The sequence below is a fragment of the Anopheles aquasalis genome, chromosome X (genome assembly GCF_943734665.1).
Source record: "Anopheles aquasalis chromosome X, idAnoAquaMG_Q_19, whole genome shotgun sequence".
Taxonomy (NCBI): Eukaryota; Metazoa; Arthropoda; class Insecta; order Diptera; family Culicidae; genus Anopheles; species Anopheles aquasalis.
Window position 1 is genome coordinate 6,406,565 of NC_064876.1, and position 18,806 is coordinate 6,425,370.

At 51.2% G+C, this 18,806-nt stretch overlaps 3 protein-coding genes across 5 annotated transcripts in view; 1 reads left to right on the forward strand and 2 right to left on the reverse strand.

Moving 5' to 3' along the window:
- Window positions 1-619: 619 nt before the first annotated feature.
- Window positions 620-6,803, reverse strand: LOC126579273 (uncharacterized). Its single transcript, XM_050242750.1, has 4 exons — window positions 6,586-6,803; window positions 3,674-3,907; window positions 3,067-3,532; window positions 620-2,953 (listed from the first exon to the last, which is right to left on the reverse strand). The coding sequence occupies exons 2-4, from the start codon at window positions 3,675-3,677 to the stop codon at window positions 1,525-1,527; spliced, it is 1,899 nt and encodes a 632-aa protein (XP_050098707.1). The 5' UTR covers window positions 3,678-3,907; window positions 6,586-6,803; the 3' UTR covers window positions 620-1,524.
- Window positions 6,804-13,035: 6,232 nt separating this feature from the next.
- On the forward strand, window positions 13,036-15,147 carry LOC126580713 (putative aldehyde dehydrogenase family 7 member A1 homolog). Its single transcript, XM_050243935.1, has 2 exons — window positions 13,036-14,726; window positions 14,832-15,147. Exons 1-2 carry the CDS (start codon window positions 13,281-13,283, stop codon window positions 15,042-15,044), a joined length of 1,659 nt encoding a protein of 552 aa, XP_050099892.1. The 5' UTR covers window positions 13,036-13,280; the 3' UTR covers window positions 15,045-15,147.
- Window positions 15,148-15,594: 447 nt separating this feature from the next.
- LOC126569710 (teneurin-a) overlaps window positions 15,595-18,806 on the reverse strand; it is a 34,027-nt gene continuing 30,815 nt past the window's right edge. For all 3 annotated transcript variants that reach the window (XM_050227197.1, XM_050227021.1, XM_050227107.1), the window contains one exon: window positions 15,595-18,806. This exon is cut by the window's right edge and continues 2,157 nt beyond it. The gene's annotated coding sequence lies outside the window, so the exon portion shown is untranslated.

The following is an 18,806-nucleotide window of genomic DNA, read 5'->3' on the forward strand; positions in this document are numbered from 1 at the left end:
AAGAGACCCTTAAGAGTATAATTCACACGTTTTAGATCGATTTCTTCCTCCAGCGCGGTTTTCATCTCACAAAAGGCTTTGCTTCACATTGGTGGGATTGGTTTTTTTTTGTTTTTTTTTTCATTAGTTTGTTTTTGTTGTTTTTGCTTGTTTGAGTTTTTTTTACGTAACACAACATTCCTTCTTCATCATTTCGGTGGAAAGTGGTTTGATCGCTTGATTAGTACCACCTCGATAGCTTTGTTCTTCTTCTTCTTTTTCTTCGTCTACTTTTTCTTCGTCTTCTTTTTCTTCTGCTTCCTCTTTTACTTCTCCCTCTACTACTACTACTACTATAACTTCTTCTTCTTCTTCTTCTTCTTCTTCTTCTTCTTCTTCTTCCTCATCGTCACGTCGTTAGCAGTTCTTTTTTCTTGAATGATATTGGGAAAGCAAGAGCAAGGCAGAGCGAGCCAGACCACCAGTCGGGTGTGTATGTGTGTGTTTTGTTATTGAAGATGTTATACTATGGGCCCTATTCCCAGAGTCTGTCTGTCAATAACGACTGGTTTACAACTCTTGAAAAAAACTCAGCAGCCATGTTTTGAATTAGTGAATGAACTGGTGTTTTTTTGTGACTCGAATACACAACAGTTACTAATACCACCATAAAAATCACAAATACCACCACCAACCAACATCGTTAGCTTGGTGACTTTGACGAAACGGAAAAACATCGACGGAAACTCTACCGAGCCTCACTTTTCCAGTCGTTTACCTTTTGGTAACAGACTGCGAGTCTGTCATATGAGACTCAAATTGGAGATGCTTGTTGCGATTTCCGCAACTAATCAAACAAATTCAAACGCTAGAACTTCTAGAACTTGGCGAGCAAACGTGTAGAAACAGGTTTTTTGTTCGGAATTTCTGGATTAATTTGTGTCAGGAAATTGCTCAAAATGCACAAATCATTAGGGACAATTGTTAAAGATTGGAGAAGCTCGAAAAACTACCGTTGACTCGCGCGTCCCGAGTCCTCTTGATTGGTCGCGGAATCCTCCACTTTCCTTCCTGCCTTCAAAAGAAGCATGAATTTGATCACAGTGGACTCTAGCCGCCGGATGAGCTGAGTCGTTTTAGGTACCCAGTGCTGGATTTTCGTCGCAAGTTGCCATTGATATTTCATTCATAGTTTGTACAGTTCATGCCAAGTTTTTTTCAACAGTTGTAAAGCAGTCGTTATTGACAGACAGACTCTGGGTATAGGGCCCTATATATTAGTAGTTCACTTCAGTAGTTCGGTTCGCTGCCGCTAAGAGGCGCCGCAGTAGCTCAGGCGCTCGCAGCCTAACTCTAAGCACATCCACTTCCTTCTCGCCTGTCTCTCTCTCTCTCTCTCTCTATCTCTATCGGTGGGTAGCAGTAGATCTCGGTGGGGTCTGCGTTATGAAGTCGAAGCCAAGCTCACAGTCGTAGCCGAATGTGTGTGTTTGTGTGTGCTTGGCACATGGCTGATGGCTGATGGCTCCTTCGCTCCGGTCTTGCTTACTTGACGAACAGATCCTTCAGGGTGGAGCAGAGCGACGAATCGCAGGTATCGTTGGAATCGTCATCATCGGCGGCCTTGCCGAACCAGCTCGAGGCGGTGGACTTCTTGGAGGCCGAGCGACCTCCGGCTCCTCCCCCTCCTTCCTTCCCACCACCACCACCGAGTGTCTTTTTGGATAGCAGCGAGGTGCCGGTACCGGTGGACGCTGAGCCCGAGCTCGCCCCGGATCCCGACGCCGACGACGAGGAGGACGATGACCCGGTGATGAAGTTCTCGATCGCGTGACCGATCATGCGCGCATCGACGATCGCACTCCGGCCGTCCCACTTGAGCTTGTTGAGCGGCGACCGGGACTCCTTGGCCGAGCCCGTCGCCTTAGCCGACGAGGACGACGATGATGATGACGTCGCTGCTGCTGCTCCGACTGCTGCCCCGGCCGCCACCGACGGTTTGACCGGATGCTCCGACTGCTTCGGTGAATCGAGGATGGTGACGCGGCTGGCGGTGCGGTGCGTTTCGCGCCGCAGCTTCTCCAGTGCCTCGTTGGCAAACGTTAGCGTGGCGCTCGGGCTCTTGAGCGACGATTTGCGGCGTGCCATCGGCTGGTGACGTTTGGTGAACCAGCCCGGTTCGATCGAGGGCCGCTCGGTATCGGTTGCGTTACCACCACCACCACCACCACCCGGTGACAGTGCACCCGCACCCGTCGCCAGCTGCTTGATGCTGTGGTAGAGCGAACTGTCGAAGCTGTTCGAACGGTTCTTCCGCAGCTTCTCGCCCGCTGCTGGTGGCTGCAGTAGCGCCGCCTGTGTCGGGACGTCACCACCGGCCGACGTGGGCGTCTTGAGCAGCGCTTTGAAGGGCGCGGTAAGCGGTGTCAGTGGGCTGGGCTGGGCATCCTTTTCGCCGCATCGATTGATCTCGGTGGCGGACGAAGCGAGCGAGGACAGCAACGAGATCAGGTCGGTGTTGGTGCACACGATGCCCATCCGGCCGGACTTTGGTTTGGCGGTGGCAGAGGAGGCCCCGGCCGCCCCTGCCGCCGCACTCGTTAACCCTGCCGCCTCCGGGATTGTAATCGGTGTTAGAGAGGGCGTCAGGGAGGCGGCCCCGCCGGGGGCGGATGGGGACACCGGTAGCTCCGAGGCACGCCGGAACGACTGGATCGGGGGCAGCGCGGTACCGACAAAGTCCGAGTAGCGCCGGTTGGTGTAGCGCATCGGCGAGCTCGACCCGGTACCGGCCTCGTCCAGTGTCTGCACCTCGCACACCCGCTCGTTGCTCGTGTTCCACAGTTTCATGCGGGCCTTCCGTGCCTGCACGATGTCATCCATGATGTCCAGCTGCAGGTTGTGTATGCTACCGCGGTGATCCGTCGACGGTGGCGGTCCGCTGTTGCTCTCGCGCCGCGAGTACGACGCCGGTCTGGTGCAAGAAACGGAACGCGACGCGTCATCGTCAGCAAAAAAATCAAAACATAACCCGGGACAACAAAAAAAACAGGCTGCCCCGGCTGCCCCGGCTGGCTGGCTGCTTACCTCTGGCCTCCGGCTGCTCCTGGCGGTACGGCGGCGATCGATTCGCGCCGGCTCCGCCCAAACATGGTCGGCGGTACGCGGCTGATCGTGACGACCGAGTGGCGCCGACCGCCCGGTTGCGGTGCCGGCGTGCTGTAGAGCGTGGCGAGGAAGGCCTGTTCGCGGGGCGACGGTCCCGAACCTTCGCCACCCCGCTCCGATAACCGGCGGACCTGGCTCGCGGTGATACCGCTCGTGCACGGTGGCGTCGGTAGCGAGTGCTTCCGCGTTTCCCGCGCATCGCGCCACGGCGACAGCAGGTACGGGTTTTCCGGCGACTCGATGTCCAGCGACTGGCGCTGCGACGACGCCTGGCTCGTCTCCTCCGCCTTCTCGCAGTTCTCCGACTCCTCCACCACGATCAGCGGTTCCTGGTTCGCACCGAACGCGGACGTGTGCGACGATCGCCTCATCCGAAAGAACGTATCTGCAGGTGTGTAAGAGAGAGAGAGAGAGAGAGAGAGAGAGAGAGAGAGAGAAGAAAGAGAAAGAGAAAGAGAGAAAGATTCAAAATCGCAGGAGAAGGGTTGGGGGGAGAGGAATGTGGAATGCCAGCTTGTCGACTTACCCATCCTGTGTGCGGCCGTACTGTACTCGCTGTATATACTTATATGTGTGTGCTCGCTACTCTGTTTGTGCTCTACGCAAGCGATACCGATGCCAAGCTACGGTCAAAGGTTGCGGGTGCAGTGCCTCAGGGTTCGCAAAGGTGCCTGCACAAAAATCCTCCTTCTAGCGACACGCCTTTAGGTGTGGTGTGCAGCCGCGTACACCGTTTACGGGGGTTGTTGAGCTGTTGTTGCTGAAAATACCGGGAAAACGCAGGCGAACGGTTAGTGCATTGAGGTTCGTCGGTGACCACCACCACTATCATCACCACCGGTAAAAAAAAAAACAAATATTTAAATCTCGGCAGACTGGTTCCATTTTTGGCATTTACCAGGTGTATGCATACGAAAGCGATCTTTTTGATTTGCGTAAAAAATACTTTTTCTTTGAAAATGGGGAAAAAATTAGTCTCGAAAGTTGTGGCAATCGGTAGCGACACATTTCAACTATATCTTGGGCCATTTTTTGGATGCCTAACCTAAAAAACCGCCAATCTGTACCATCCTTGCAAACCACATCCATTTTTTCAAATTTTCGAACAAAAGGAAGCGCTGCTCGGCCATTACCTGTCTCAGCGATGTAAATGAATGTCCCATCTGATAGAGTCAAGTCTGGTGAGTTAGCTGCAAGTGGTAGTTGTTACCAATTGTGGCTTTTAACGTGTCCTTGGCCGATATTCCGCACGGTGCGAAGTAATTCCATCGAGAAAAATAGGACAATTTTGTAGTTTTTTGATATTTTGGTTGATTTTTTTCACAAGGCTCGGTCGAAATTGATTAATTGTTGCTTGCAACGATCATTAGTAACCGTTTTAATTTGATGACTTCCAACATTTTCGAGGGTTGGTGGTTCTCACATCAATGTTACTACTTTTAAAATTTTTAAATCGCACTTTGCACTGTGTTTCAGTGAGAGCATGCCCATCGTAACCTTCAATAAAAATTTGATGCGATTTGGCTGCTGATTTTTGTTTTGATGGAGGCAAAAAACGAATGATGTCGGCGAATAGCGCAGTTTTTAAGAACGGAACTTGCCATTTTAATCGTAATGAAAATATTTGTTATGGTGTCAAATTAGAAAAAATGCATACCGATTATGTTTATCGGATGCCTAATGAACAAAATAAAACACTTAGACTGACTTTACAGCTCCATTTGGCGTAGATATTGCTTTACAACGAAAAAATCGATTTCATATGCATACACCTGGTATGACATTAAGACTTCAATGCATAAGTAATCGATGGAATCGATGGACACCTCAATAAATCTAAAAGGGTAGGTGCGGAGGAAGCGAATGTAGTTATTACGTACTTAGTACATCCCTTCTAACCCTTTTCCACTTTCCACATCTATCGTTAATAAGTTGATTTGGCATTTAACGCATAACATTATGCAATTCGATAGAGAGAGAGAGAGAGAGGTGGAGATTTGGTTTTTCACCCCCAAAACACCCCAACGCCGACTAGACAACGGCAGTGTGGTGGTAGAAAAGAAGAAACACAGGACACAGCACGCGCGGGCCTGCATTAGGGGTTTCCGAATTCAATTTCCACCGCCTGGCGCCTGGATGCCTGGATGGAAATCCAGCAGACAACCCTCCACCAGGGGTGGTCCGGATCGCTAATCTAATTCCTAGAATTTATGACGTGATGCTGAGGTGAGCGTGCTGGTGTGCGTGGTGACAGACAGACAGACACAGAGACCGAGAGAGAGAGAGAGAGAGAGAGAGAGAGAGAGAGAGAGAGAGAGAGAGAGAGACCGCAAGCGAGAGAGAGACGAACAGGTGGCGATGTGGACGATCCAGGACGAGGAGGCCTAGTCACTGGGAACGTACGCAATATGGTTCGCTTCTCTGTGGCCGTGCGACCGAGGAGCGCCTCGACGATCGAACGATGGCCACCTTGGCCGACTGCCCCTTGGCGGATGTTTGATTGCTGACGAGGATCGTAGGTGGGGTGTATTGCGGGGAACCGTTTGGTTGGAGAGCTTGGAGTTGTTCCACTTCAAATCCCCCTCCCACGGGGGTGGGGAGCTAGTACGAGGTATAGTGCCCCATCCGTCAAGGGCAGTCCACACCGACGACTCCAGTCATTGTACACTCACACACTCACACGCGCACATCATGGGGTTGAAAAACCTCTTGGAAAATCTCTTGGCTGAAAGGACAGCGAGGCCGAGGTGGGGGTGGCTAATGTGCCCAAGAATCTCTAGAATGGCCGACGGCTAATTACATTTGTGATGCGCAAAGGGGGGGAGACGGAGGGGAGGTGGAACTTCCTGTGGAGCGAACCAAAAGGGTGAAAGGGTGCAAACCATCGTTGAGGGCCGGAAGTCGGATAGCTTTTTTTTTGTGTTCACGTCACGTCACGCCGCACTCAACGCACTACGTCAGCATCCATCTTGGTGGAAGGTACAAGGTAGAGGTACAGGTGGTCCGCCATTCGGTGAAAAACGGCTCCACAGGACTACTACTAGAGACCTACCGACCCCGCGATCAGACCCTGCTAGGACGTTAGCCAAGACCAACCAACCCATTTGCCAAGGAAAGGCGATAAAGAAAGACAGAGCGAGAGTGTGTAACAGAGAGAGAGAGAGTGAGAGAGAGAGTGAGAGAGAGACAGGCAGGAGGCAGGAGTGAACAAAAATGGAGAATATGCAGGATGTTCTGGAGTCCAGGCTCCAGGTTGACACAAACATGGCGCACTGCACGTTTGTGGCCAACTTGGACGGAACTTGTGGTTCCGTGAATTCCGTTCCGGGAATTCCTTCCTTCCTTCTTCCGCACTACCACTAGTGACTCCTGGTTCGCACACAAACACACACACACGCATACACGCGCACACTAACATACACACAGTGCTCTCACTACCTGCTGGCCGCCGGAACACTACTGCGCGATATCACTGGCAACCCATGGCCACTAAGGCAGGCCCTGGTGGCTCTTTGTTTCGCTTCTGCTGGATGCTGCTGATGGCTGGGTGGGTGGGTGGGTGTGTGTTAGTAGGGGTGATGGTGATGGCGGTGGTGCTGAATAGCTTTAGAGCGAAGCGATGGCGTGCAGAAGCGAAGGAGCATCACTGCACCGCGTAACGGCTACGATGCTGCTGACGATGGGTGCTGGGCTGTGCAAAGTTCTGACCTACCTACACCTGCACTGCCTACAGCAGGACCTGGCTGCCCGTTGCCACCGACCCTGCTCCTGCCGCTCTGTGTTGCAAATCACTGGTACCAGGACTCTCGCCGAGATCTCTCGTCTCACGAGAGGCAGACGAGCTGCGCCATAGAGGACCAAAGATGCCGAAGCGAATGTACTACTACTGCTGATGGTTACGAGAGAAGTTTTCCCCCCCGAAGAGCCCGAGAGAGAGACGCACGCAAAATGGCTGCTCGGACGCCCGTTGCGTCGCGTCGTAACGTTGTCAACATAAACCTGTGGCTCCTGTGAGAGTTCTCCCTCCCGCACCCGCCACTCGAACGAACGAAGGACGCGACAGCTCTTCCTTCTCATATATCCTTCGCTCGCATGGCGACGATGATGTTGCCCTTCCGTTCTTTCGTTGCCCTTTCGACTCGCCCCCCCCCCCTTTCTCACCCACATGTTGCATGTCCGCTCGGTGCTCGGGCCGGGGGGGGGGACGAGGATTGCGAGCGAATATTTACATTCCTACGTCCCCTTTTACCCCCCCCCCCCCCCCCCCCCACCCCAAAACTACCCTGGCTGATGCTCGCTTCCCGGACGGGAGGGATTTCCACGAGCAAATATTAAAGACCAAGACTGCGCATGGCGCCTGCGTTCTCTCTTTCTCTCGCTCTGTCAGAGTGTGACTCTGCAAAGTTTGCAGTATGATGAGCTCTCCGTAGCTCTCCGAGAGCCATCTTTACGGCATCGCAGGCGGTTGGACCCGACAGCTACAGGAGAAGATGGGCGATAAAATGGTTGCTTTGCTTGCGCGGTGTTATTTTTTAGAACAACCATTTATTAACCTAAACGGTCTCCGGCCCTCTGCCACACCAACGGCAATCCGTTCCTTTTCAGGCTAATCCGCTGGTGCAGCCTGCCCTCCCACTCACTCCCACCACTGAACTCTTCGCACTGCTCCTCTCAGAGCGGGCGAGAGCCCATTACGCCGCGTTAGCGACAGGAACCGGGCGTCCTATCGCTTCCCTTGGCTGTTGTTGCAGGAGCCGACGCCGAAATCGCCTCTCCACTGCGAGGATCGCTGCTTCTTCGTCGACAGCTCGTCGACAGCGCTCGACCTCCTCCAAGTTCCCCGATGTCAGGGCTGCGCGGAGCTCGTCCTGTGCTCGTCGTAGGCGGAGTCGTGCCTCCACCACTTGCCGTTTCGTCGGATCAGCCTCTATCGTCCTGGCTGCTCTCCGATCCCGTACCACCACCAGGCATACGTCTGCTCCCTCTTCTCTAGCGGTCTGGTTCAGGAGGTCCTGCGCCGCTCTACTCCGGTTGCAGTTCAGCTGTATTACTCGGATTGCGGCTGCGCTGCATCCATTGTCGCTCGTCTGTAGCTCTACGAAGAGGAGACGACACCGCACGCTCTGGCGCCTACCGGGTGAGGACCGCCGCACTTGAGACATTTCGGCGTCTCTGTGCAGCTCCTGGAGTGGTGTCCTGGCTTAGCACAGCGCACGCAGTAATCCGAGCGATCTGGCCCGCTGCACATTCGGGCTTCGTGTCCCATTTCTAGGCAGCGGCGACAGCGTTTGCGTTCTGGTGGTGGCGGCTCTGATGGTTGTACCAAACATGTTGTCCTTATGATAGACACCATCTTCCCGCATATGCTGTGGGCTTGTTTGGCCGGTAGCCTTACCCTAGCCCGCTGCTGCTGATCCTGCATGCGCCTCATGGCCACTGTCACCAGATTTGCTCTTCCAGATGGGCCTAGTGCATTCACGATTGCCGCCTTAACATCGTCAGCCTCTGCCACTGGGTCGATGTTGTGTACTGCTACCTCCAGTAGTTGCTGCACTACAGTGGTCTTGGTGTCCTTTCCCAGGCATTGCCGTACTGCTCCAGCCACCTGCTCGCTGTCCGCTAAGCGTGGCATCTTTAGCAGCACGTCCCCTTGCCTGCTTTGCCGTGGTGCCATCATCTTCACACCCATTGCCGATTCTTCTTGCAGCTTGCGGCAGACGTCGAGGAAGGCCTGCCCCTCCGGCAACTGTATCTTCAAGACGTCTGTCCGACCGGTTGGGAGAAGTCGCCTCGCGGGGGCCGTGACTTCTCGCGGTTGCGTGGCTGCTGCTCGGCTGGCTCGGACGACACGACCCTGCTTTCCGACCGTGTTCCAGCCCTCGCCTTCTCCTGGTTCCTTGATGAGTTCTGCAAAGGTGTGCGGTGCCACCATTGCCGTCCGCTCGGGTCGCTGCTGACACTCGGGTCCTTGCTGAGCAGGATTTTCTCGTTCCTGGCGTACAGGTGCTGTTCTCTGCGCAGCTACCAATGTATCGATCCGGAGCTGCAGTACCGCATTGTCCTTTTTACACTCGTCGAGCTCTTTCTCGAGGTAACTGACCTTGGCAGCCATGCTGCCTAGGTCCTTTTTGAGTGACGTGAGCATCGCCATGAGCGCTTCGAAACGATCATGCTCGCTCATGTTGCGGCTATAACGGTGCTTTCCAGCAGCTTGCGCGGTGTTATCAACACACTGTTACGTACACGCTATGCATCTCGGTGATTCTGCTCCGATCACCACCATTGCGTATCGCTTATTGCGTATTGCGTATGACACCCGGGAGTGGATGGCTCCTGTATCTCTCTGTTACTTCCTCGATTGTCTCGACACACCCCCCTCTGGTGTCTAGGTTGTCGCAATGGGGCAATGGCAACGGGCGCTGTAGACGAGCCGCAACCGCTCACTCCACTTATCTGGCACTCCACGATTTAGAGTAGCCGACCGTAGGCATTAGTGGAGATGTGTATTAGATGTCATTATCCGCCTGCAAAGGGGGATACCGGGTGCAAGCAGGGTCATCTTTCCCCTTGGGCACAATTCCCAGGGCTCCGCGCTGGTTGGGGCCCCCTAATTCCTCCGGGTTTGATATTTTGTTTGAAAATCAAACATTTAAAAAAAATATATATATATATATTTTCCTCACGCTGGTTGGGGCCCCTAGAGCGAAATAATGACTATAAAAATGAAAGATAAAACTTGGACTCATACTTCGCGAAAGATAGCGATTTTTTTGTTTCTGAGGGTCTTAAATATTTTCAAAATAAGGATTCCGATTTATCTGAAACCGCCAAATCTTACAAAGACGGTAATAGAACAGTTGATAGACATTTCAGTAGATAGCTATTTACTCGAAAATTACAAAACAAAGAGAGCGTAAATAGAAATCGGTTGTTATATTCTTGTAGTAAAAATTTGTGTATGGTTTTGTATGCAATATTTTTAACCTATCCGAATTAGCTCTTTGCGCTTCAGATGGCTCTAACGATTGGAAACGTATTATCCCCCTTAAAATGTTCGGTATTTTCGGGACAAAAAAAGGCCCGTTTTTGACGATTTTTTGTGACGTAACCATTCTACTTCATTTTTTCAAGTAAATAGTATATTAATCATCAACTTTCGAATAATATTTGTTATTATTTTGAGCAACATTCATTGGAAAATTAATCGATGGCATCAAATTTTGGTAGGCGTGTCTTCGAAAAGATACTTTTTCCGGTACCCATTGTAGCTGCGTCATGGGTCATCAGACAAATACAAATGGGTACTCGTTTGAAAGATTATAAGTTATAAGTTATGCAGGTAGTCTTGTTGATTTTTTGTTGATATTCTTCTTTTTCGATTTTTGACAGATTTTTGAAGTTGTGTGATGCTGTGATGCTTTTTGCGATTCAGCAAAAAAAAACGAGCTTTACATAATTATTAAAAAAAAGTATCAACAATTTTTATGAAATCTCGACGGGGCAACCTGGCAAAGAGTGTACAGAGTATGTGTTAACAATTTCAAATTGATCGGCACAGTAGTTTTTGCGAAACGATGGACATTGAACACGTTGGTTTTTGGGAAACGCTCTTCAAAGTAGCGAGCTGCATGGAGCCTTGTATAAAATATGGGGAAGCATTCAGGGAAAAATGTTAAAAATTTGAACCCAACGAAAACAGCCAGATTCATAGAGAATCTACCATGAAATATTTAACACCTGGTAAAGCGGTTGGCAGAGTAGATTCCGATTTATTATCGCAGCATCAACAAGAAGTACACTGTTGGAGAAGTGTTCTTGAAAAAATAGTAACTGTTGTAAAATTTTTGGCTTCACGAGGGCTTGCGTTTCGAGGTGATTATGAAATCCTAGGTTCTCCCAACAATGGTAATTATTTAGGTTGTATGGAGCTTCTTAGCAAGTTTGATTCTTTTTTGGCTGATCCTATAATAAAATATGGGAATCCGGGAAAAGGAAACACATCATATTTGTCCGCAAATGATATTATGGGAAAACATGTTCTTAAAACAATTACAAAAGAAATTAAGTTATCAAAGTATTTTTCCATCAGTGTTGACAGTACGCCAGGTTTATTCCACGTAGATCAATTACCATTAATAGTCAGATATGTTAAAGGTCGTGATCCTGTTGAAAGATTTTTAAGCATAAATCAGAGTATTTAGCCGAAACAGTTTGTAATTTTTGGCTAGGTATAATATGCTAATCGAAGATTGTAGAGGGCAAAGTTATGATAATGCCGCCAAAATGGCTTGGCTGTTACTGGCTTGCAAACACGTAACATTCATCCCGTAAATTGACACCCAGTTAATCAGTTAAGGCAGGCAGTTAATCTAAAACAGCGGTTAGATTCATATAAAAAACTTTAGTCAAATGTTTGGGGTCTTTTGTCATTTAAAAGTATTCAATCCAGATTAAATCCAGATGAGTTGCAAAGAAGACCTAAACGAGAAACAATTAGAAGCAGAACGTCTTCATTTGGCAGAATATCTTAAACATTATCAATTGAAAAATGAAGAACCCAACACTATATTACAAGTTTAACCCATTTTGAAAGAAAACCGAATCAAACATTTTTCCCAATGTAGAGATAGCTCTACGAGTTTTTTCTAAGTTTGATGGTAACTAACTGTAGCGGAGAACGAGCTTTTTCAAAATTAAAACGAATCAAAAATGAATTAAGAAGTGTAATGCAGCAAGAGCGTTTGAATACCTTACCGTTGATGTCAATGGAATTTGAGGTAATAAATGAATTTCCGCAACTTAAATCAAGGAAGCATTAAAAAAAGGTGGGGGGGGGAGGGCGAATAGGGCAAGATGCACGATTCGGCTGTGTATCGGTGGCTCGGCAAAAACGTTCGGTCCCCCGGGACCATGGCACGCGGATGGACCGTTTGGTGAAAGGCACGATCGAATGAATGCTGCTCGCTCTTATCATCATCCTTCCTTGGTTATCAGCTCTTCGGAGGAGCGATTTGAGGACCGAGGCTGCTGCTGTTGCTGTCCACCTTCGAGTGGGGAAGAGAAAAGGGGGAAGGCAAACAGGCAGGCAGGCAGGCAGGGAGGCAGGCAGGCAGGCAGGCAGGCAGGCAGGCAGGTTCGTAAACAAAAGCCCCGTAGGCACGGCTATCAGCACTCGACACGTCACACGTCGCGGGTGTCTCTCCGATTGAGGAAGCGAGCGTGTTTGCCCCCCCAACCCCACCTTTTCCCCGGTTACTACCCTCATCTCTCTCAGCAATCCATGGCCATACACGTCAGATAAGATGGCCGATCGGGCAGCAATTGCGTTGCTATTCGGTCTTTCGATAAGAACGAACGACTGCTGCGGTGGTTGGAGCGTCTGTTCCAGCCAGAATCCCTAGAACACCCGTCGGCTGGCCGGGCTTTGTTGACGCGAGAAGAGGAGAAGTGAATGGATTTGCTGTTTGCCAGAGGCTTGAGTTGGCTTGGTAGGAATGGTATCTCGCAGCCGACCACTCCGTTGCGCAACCGAACGAGTTTGGCGAGAACGAAAGTTTGCGGAAACCTGTTTGCTTGTCCTGGCTGCAGCGTATGATCACCGATCGCTGTGTGCATGTGTTCCAGCAAACGGGTCCAGCAAATCCAGTTGCACCAGCGCAGCGACGGTACTTGCTTATCAGGCCGCTGTACTGTGCGAGTGTGTGTTTGTGCTTCTGCTACCGAACACAAGCACGCGCACGCCGTAACCGGGGGCTCGGTCACTCTCGGTATCGTTCTATCTCACGGGGCTTGAAGTGGTTTCCAACTCGAGGCCCTCCTCTCCGAGACAGACCGAGATTCGTTGTCACCGTGTTTCGTTTCGTTTCGTTGCTGATTAACTGCGCTGCCAGGGGGTTAGCGATAACAGAGGAGCAACACGACGACGACGTTCAGTTGCCAACAAGCTCGAGTCGGTGCCGGGTGTCGTTCCGTTTCCCGCGTAGCAGACACAGTCCGTTGTCCAGTCTACCAATCAGCCACTCGCAGTGCTCCAGTCCAGTCCGTGCGGTCCGTTGCAATCAACCACAGCTCAACACACACACACCGACTACAGTGACGTCGACGTTGTCGTCGGTGCGCCCCGGATACACAGCATGCTAGGTGCGTTGGTGCGGTGCGGAGCGACCATCACCAGGACCAGGGCCGGCGGACTGCTGCAACCGATCGTCGCTCGCAGCTTCGTTAACACACGCGGTATGGCGTCGAGCGGTAGCGGCGGATTCCTGGTCGATGACAGCCGGTACGGTTTCCTGCGGGAGCTTGGACTGGACCGGCTCAACAACGGTGTGTACGATGGGGCGTGGGTGGCAGGTGGGGGCGAGGTGGTCCGATCGATCGATCCAGCATCCGGGCGCGTGATCGCCGAGGTCGCCACCGGCAACGAGGCGGACGCGGACCGCTGCATCGCGACCGGCGTCCGGGCGTACGAAGAGTGGCGCCATCTGCCGGCCCCGTACCGTGGTGAGATCGTGCGGCAGATCGGGGACGAGCTGCGCAAGTACCGGGACGCGCTCGGCCAGCTCGTGTCGCTCGAGATGGGCAAAATCCGGCCGGAGGGTATCGGCGAGGTGCAGGAGTTTGTCGACATCTGTGACTACGCGGTCGGTCTGTCGCGGATGTACGCCGGCCAGATACTGCCGTCGGAGCGGGCCGGCCACACGATCCTGGAGAAGTGGAACCCGCTCGGGCTGGTGGGCATCATATCGGCGTTCAACTTCCCGTGCGCCGTGTTCGGGTGGAACGCGGCGATCGCCCTCACCGTCGGTGACTCGGTCCTGTGGAAGGGTGCCCCCAGCACACCGCTCGTCAGTGTCGCGACGACGCGCATCGTGGCGGAGGTACTGCGCCGGAACAAGCTACCCCCGGTCGTGACGCTCTGCCAGGGTGGTACGGATGTTGGGCGGCGGCTCGCTTCGGACGATCGCGTCCGGTTGCTCTCGTTCACCGGCAGCACGGCGATCGGGCGGGAGGTCAGTGTGGAGGTGCAGCGACGCTTCGGCCGGGTACTGCTCGAGCTCGGCGGTAACAACGCGCTCATCATCAACGACGATGCACCGGCCGAGATGGCCCTCGATGCGGCCTTCTTCGGCTGCATCGGTACGGCCGGGCAGCGCTGCACCAGCACCCGGCGGCTCATCATACACGAGCGGCTGTACGAGACGTTCCGGGCGAAGCTGGTGAGCCGGTACGGGGCGCTGCTCAAGCGCGTGGGCCATCCGCTCGATCAGGCGACCCTGTACGGACCGCTGCACAACGAACGGGCGGTCGAGGCGTACCGGCAGACGATCGCCGAAGCGCTCGAGCAGGGTGGCCGGATCGAGTGCGGTGGCAAGGTGCTCGAGCGGGAGGGCTGCTTCGTCGAACCGACCATCATCTCCGGGCTCGCCCACAACGCACCGGTCGTGCTGCGGGAAACGTTCGCCCCGATCGTCTACCTCTTCAAGGCCCGCAACCTTACCGAGGCCATCGAGTGGAACAACGAAGTCGACCAGGGTCTCTCCTCCTCCCTCTTTACCGCCAACGTACTGTCCGCGTTCCAGGTAAGTTCCACATTTCGCCCCCGGGTCAAACCGCACCCCCAACACCTCGAAACGCCACGATAACTCATATTCTCTCTCTCTTCTCTCTCTCGCGCGCTCTTTCAGTGGATCGGTGAGGCCGGCTCGGACTGTGGGATCGTCAATATCAACACCTCACCATCCGGTGCCGAGATCGGTGGTGCGTTCGGTGGGGAAAAGCATACGGGCGGTGGCCGCGAGTCCGGTTCCGACGCCTGGAAGCAGTACGTGCGCCGCTCGACGATCACGGTCAACCATTCGCCGAACCTTCCGCTCGCCCAGGGTATCGTCTTCGAGTGATAGTGACGCTGCCACCAACCCACCCACCGTTTCCATCCATCGAACAAATCACAATCGGCAATAAAAAAAAAGTGGAACGCGCACAAGCGCTCAATGTTGTTGAGGCATTGATGTTATGTTTTTTTTCCTTAATTTACCGTCTGTAGGCAACATGTAGGATGGTATAATGTCCTTCACAGTCGAAAGCCGCACGTAAAAATGTAAAAAACTGCGGAGGCCAATCGCGTATCGTTGAAAAAATATTATTACAATAAAGACTGAAAAAGAGTTAAGAGAATGAATTGTTTCGTAAACGAGAAAAAAAACGCCTACAGATGAGGGAAGTCAATGTCGATTGGATCAAGATTGTGAAAATTTTGCCAATTTCACAGACAAGTACCGAAATGCGGGCACTGATCGCAATTTAACGTCTCAATCAGCCTCCGCTTACCAAAGACAACAGCTACATTGGCTAATAGTTGCTGGTGCTGCTGCTGCTGCTGCTGTTGTGACACCTGCTGCCCATCGTAGCGGTTTACATTACATGTTTCATTTCATTTTTTCCTTTATTTTTCCATTTCCACTGGTTTCTGGTTCAGTATGGTACAGTCACTATATATTGGTTGGGTTGGTTTTTTTTTTCGTTTTGTGTTTGTCTGCTTTGTTTCTTTTACCTTTTTAAAAATTTGTCACATTCTTGGTTTGCTGTTTTCTTTATATTTACAGTTAAAATGTATCCACTTGTTCTGCATTTTCCTTTCATTTGCCATTTTCTCATTTGTCGGACCGAATTGTGCAATCAATAAAATAGCCCCAATTATGCTTTAATGCGCGCACCTGTCTACTGTTGGCCTGTTACGTACGTGCGCACACCGCTGTGTGTGTGTGTGCGTGTGCGCGCGCGTGTTAAAAAAATTATCCTTTTTGCAGGGGTAATTACGAGCTCATTCGTGCGACGGATTAGTGCCGCCCTGTTCTGTCTCGACCTGTTGTGGCAACAGGCACACGCGCACGTACGCAGCAGAGGTGGCGGTGGCGGCGGCGTATTTGTTAGTGGCGAGAACGGGTTTCGCGCGTTTTCGCTTCTTTTTGGCATCCTGCTGGTGAGAATCACCCGCTTGCGCAGGAGATTCACGCATTTTTACGGGGCAAACGGGCAGTAAAGTTAGTAGATCTTGATTGTGTGCGTTGTGCAGGACATAAACATCTCTTTACACAGCGTTTCCGGTAGAACGTGCGGGAAGGAAGGACTGGGGAAACTGGAATTGGAACAAAACGGCTGTTCCCGAGACCCGGTATGCCCGGTAGGGTAAGTGGACAAGTGAAGTGAGGAATGGTGGATGTGGATGGTAGGATGGAATGAATGGTAGTGGTGATGGTGATCGGTGTTGGCGTCAAAATCCATTCCAGGATAATCATAATCACGGGAGCGACAAAGTGACAGAAACTACATTACTATCCACATTACGGGGGGGGTACGCGGTGTACAACACTATTTGCATGGTTTGTTTGCCAACTTGCACTCTCCCGTCCTCCCTCTCTTTCTCATTTGCTCTCTACACTATTCGGCTTGGCTTGCGATTCGCCTCTCTCCTTGCACCAAAATGCGCGTTTTCATTTGTATATTTTACAGTCAGTTAGGGTTAGTTGGTATAACAATTAGTCTGTGTCTGCTGTCCCGCTCAGTCACTACTGCACATCCTTCCTACTCCGCCACGCTCCTCATCCACACGACGCGCTATGAGGCGGCGCACAGGAGGCAGGTCCTATATATAGCTTCTAGCTCAAAACCAAACTAAAACAAAAGGAATAAATCGCATCCTCTCTCGCTCTCTATCTCTCTTTCTCTCTTCATCCAACTACGCATTGGCTTTTCGCTTGCACCACCCACACACACACACACACACACACACACACACACACACACACACACACATAGTATTCTATTCCCATTCGCAAAAAAAAGGATCGCCTACTAGTAAATCAACGATGGCCAGACCGGGCCCTCGCCATTCTAATGAGATATACATATATATCCTGGTGGAGCGCACCTACCATGGCATGGTATGCGCGCTCACGTCTACACAGTGGGGAGGGGGTTATTCTACCTGCCCCCCGCCTCCCACCCTCCGCTTCCCCTTTTACCCAGTTTTCTTTTAAAGATCCTATTGTGTTCGGTTTTTGCCATTTGGCGCAAGCGTAAGCGCTCTCGCGAATCTGCTTGTATGCTTTTTTAGTTTGTGTGTATGTGTGTGTGTGTGTGTGTTGTTTTATTTGTGGTTCACCACACAGCTACTCTCATTCTCTGGGCCACCCACAGACACACACACACATACGCACACCGCCGTTTGTTCGGTAATAGTTACGCGAATATGCTTATTGTTCCTTACATAATTATGTATATTATATATTATTTTATCATTCTTTCTTGAGTTTCTTCTTCTACTACTTCTGCTTCTTCTACTTTCTCTTATGCTTCTTTTTCTTCTTTTTTTCCTTCGTTCCACTATGTCCCATTTTGCTGGCTCACTTTCCACCTGCCAGTTCCACCTCATCCTAAAATGTTTCGACGACAGTCTCAAAAGCTCGAATCACCACATTTTAATGTTTTTTTTCTCTTCTCCTTCTTCTTGTTGTTGTGTGTTTTACATGTGAATAGGGTTCTAAACATCCTATCGGTTCCCCTTCACCTGCCCCCTGTCTTCAATAGTCTTTTCCACGTCATCTTTGCCCCACCGCCTCATTTGCTCCCGAGCTACCGAGATTCGCGAAGGGTGGGCGAGATCGGTGTTCCTGGGTGGGGTTATTTGCTCCCTTGCTCCGTTTTTAGAGGGCTCCTTTTATCTCCTTTCTCTCTCTCGCTCTCTCTCTCTCTCTCTCTCTCTCTCTCTCTCTCTCTCTCTTTCATATGTTAACAACAAGTGCATCGCTAATGACAATGTATTCTTCTCCATCCTTTCAGGTTTTTTATTCCGATTTCTTTCCTGTTCCTACCAAGTTTTCAAATGGATCGGTTTTTGCTAAGGTTTGCGCTTCCCCCAGAGCCTTATGCTGGGAGGGATGCGGAGGAGATTGATGGTGGAAAAGGGGTGTAGTGGAGGGGAGGTGAAGGATTTCTTTAATCATCGCTGCTGCTGCTGCTACTATTACTACTTAAATGGCAATTGTGTTTTCCGTTCACCTTGTCGCCCTTCCACACCACGCACGCTTCTCTCTCTCTCTCTCTCTCCATCTGGTTGCCTCGGTTTGGCTCTGCTGTGGCAATCGGCCGGCGCCTTTGATATTCCTAAACTCTGCATCTCAAACGGTTGGCTCTCTTGTTCCACGGTTCCCGAGGGCTGCTTAGCTGCCTAACACGCACATACATACATTAAACAATTTCATTCAACCGAGCACGCATTCATCCGCCAAAGACGCACACAAATCATAATAGACACACAGTTACCAGGGCCTGCTTGTTCTCATTCGGTAGTAGGTCCTTCTTAGTTAGTACAACTCGTTTCGCTAGAATACATGTACACACGCGTGTGCGTCTCGTGGTTGAACGGAATATGTCCAACCTAAACCGAACTGCAGCCTTAGTGCGCAGCAAACACTGTAAGCAATGCATCACACATTTGGACACTCGGTGGCATTGAAAGAGTGGGAGGAGCGTGTTCTGAAGGTGAGATCAAATGTGCAGTAGCAGGTATGTTATACAGGCCGCTCGTTCCAAGGGTCCATATCGAAACAAAAAGGTGGTCAGGTGCCTAACTTATATCTCCGGCACATGTCGATTTAGCT

Bases quoted from the DNA above. Each gene is read 5' to 3' on its own strand.
- LOC126580713 (XM_050243935.1), top strand. From the start codon at position 13,281: ATGCTAGGTGCGTTGGTGCGGTGCGGAGCGACCATCACCAGGACCAGG. The intron at 14,727-14,831 runs GTAAGTTCCACA...GCGCTCTTTCAG, and splicing joins ACGTACTGTCCGCGTTCCAG to TGGATCGGTGAGGCCGGCTC.
- LOC126579273 (XM_050242750.1), bottom strand. The intron at 2,954-3,066 runs GTAAGCAGCCAG...TTCTTGCACCAG, and splicing joins GGAGCAGCCGGAGGCCAGAG to ACCGGCGTCGTACTCGCGGC.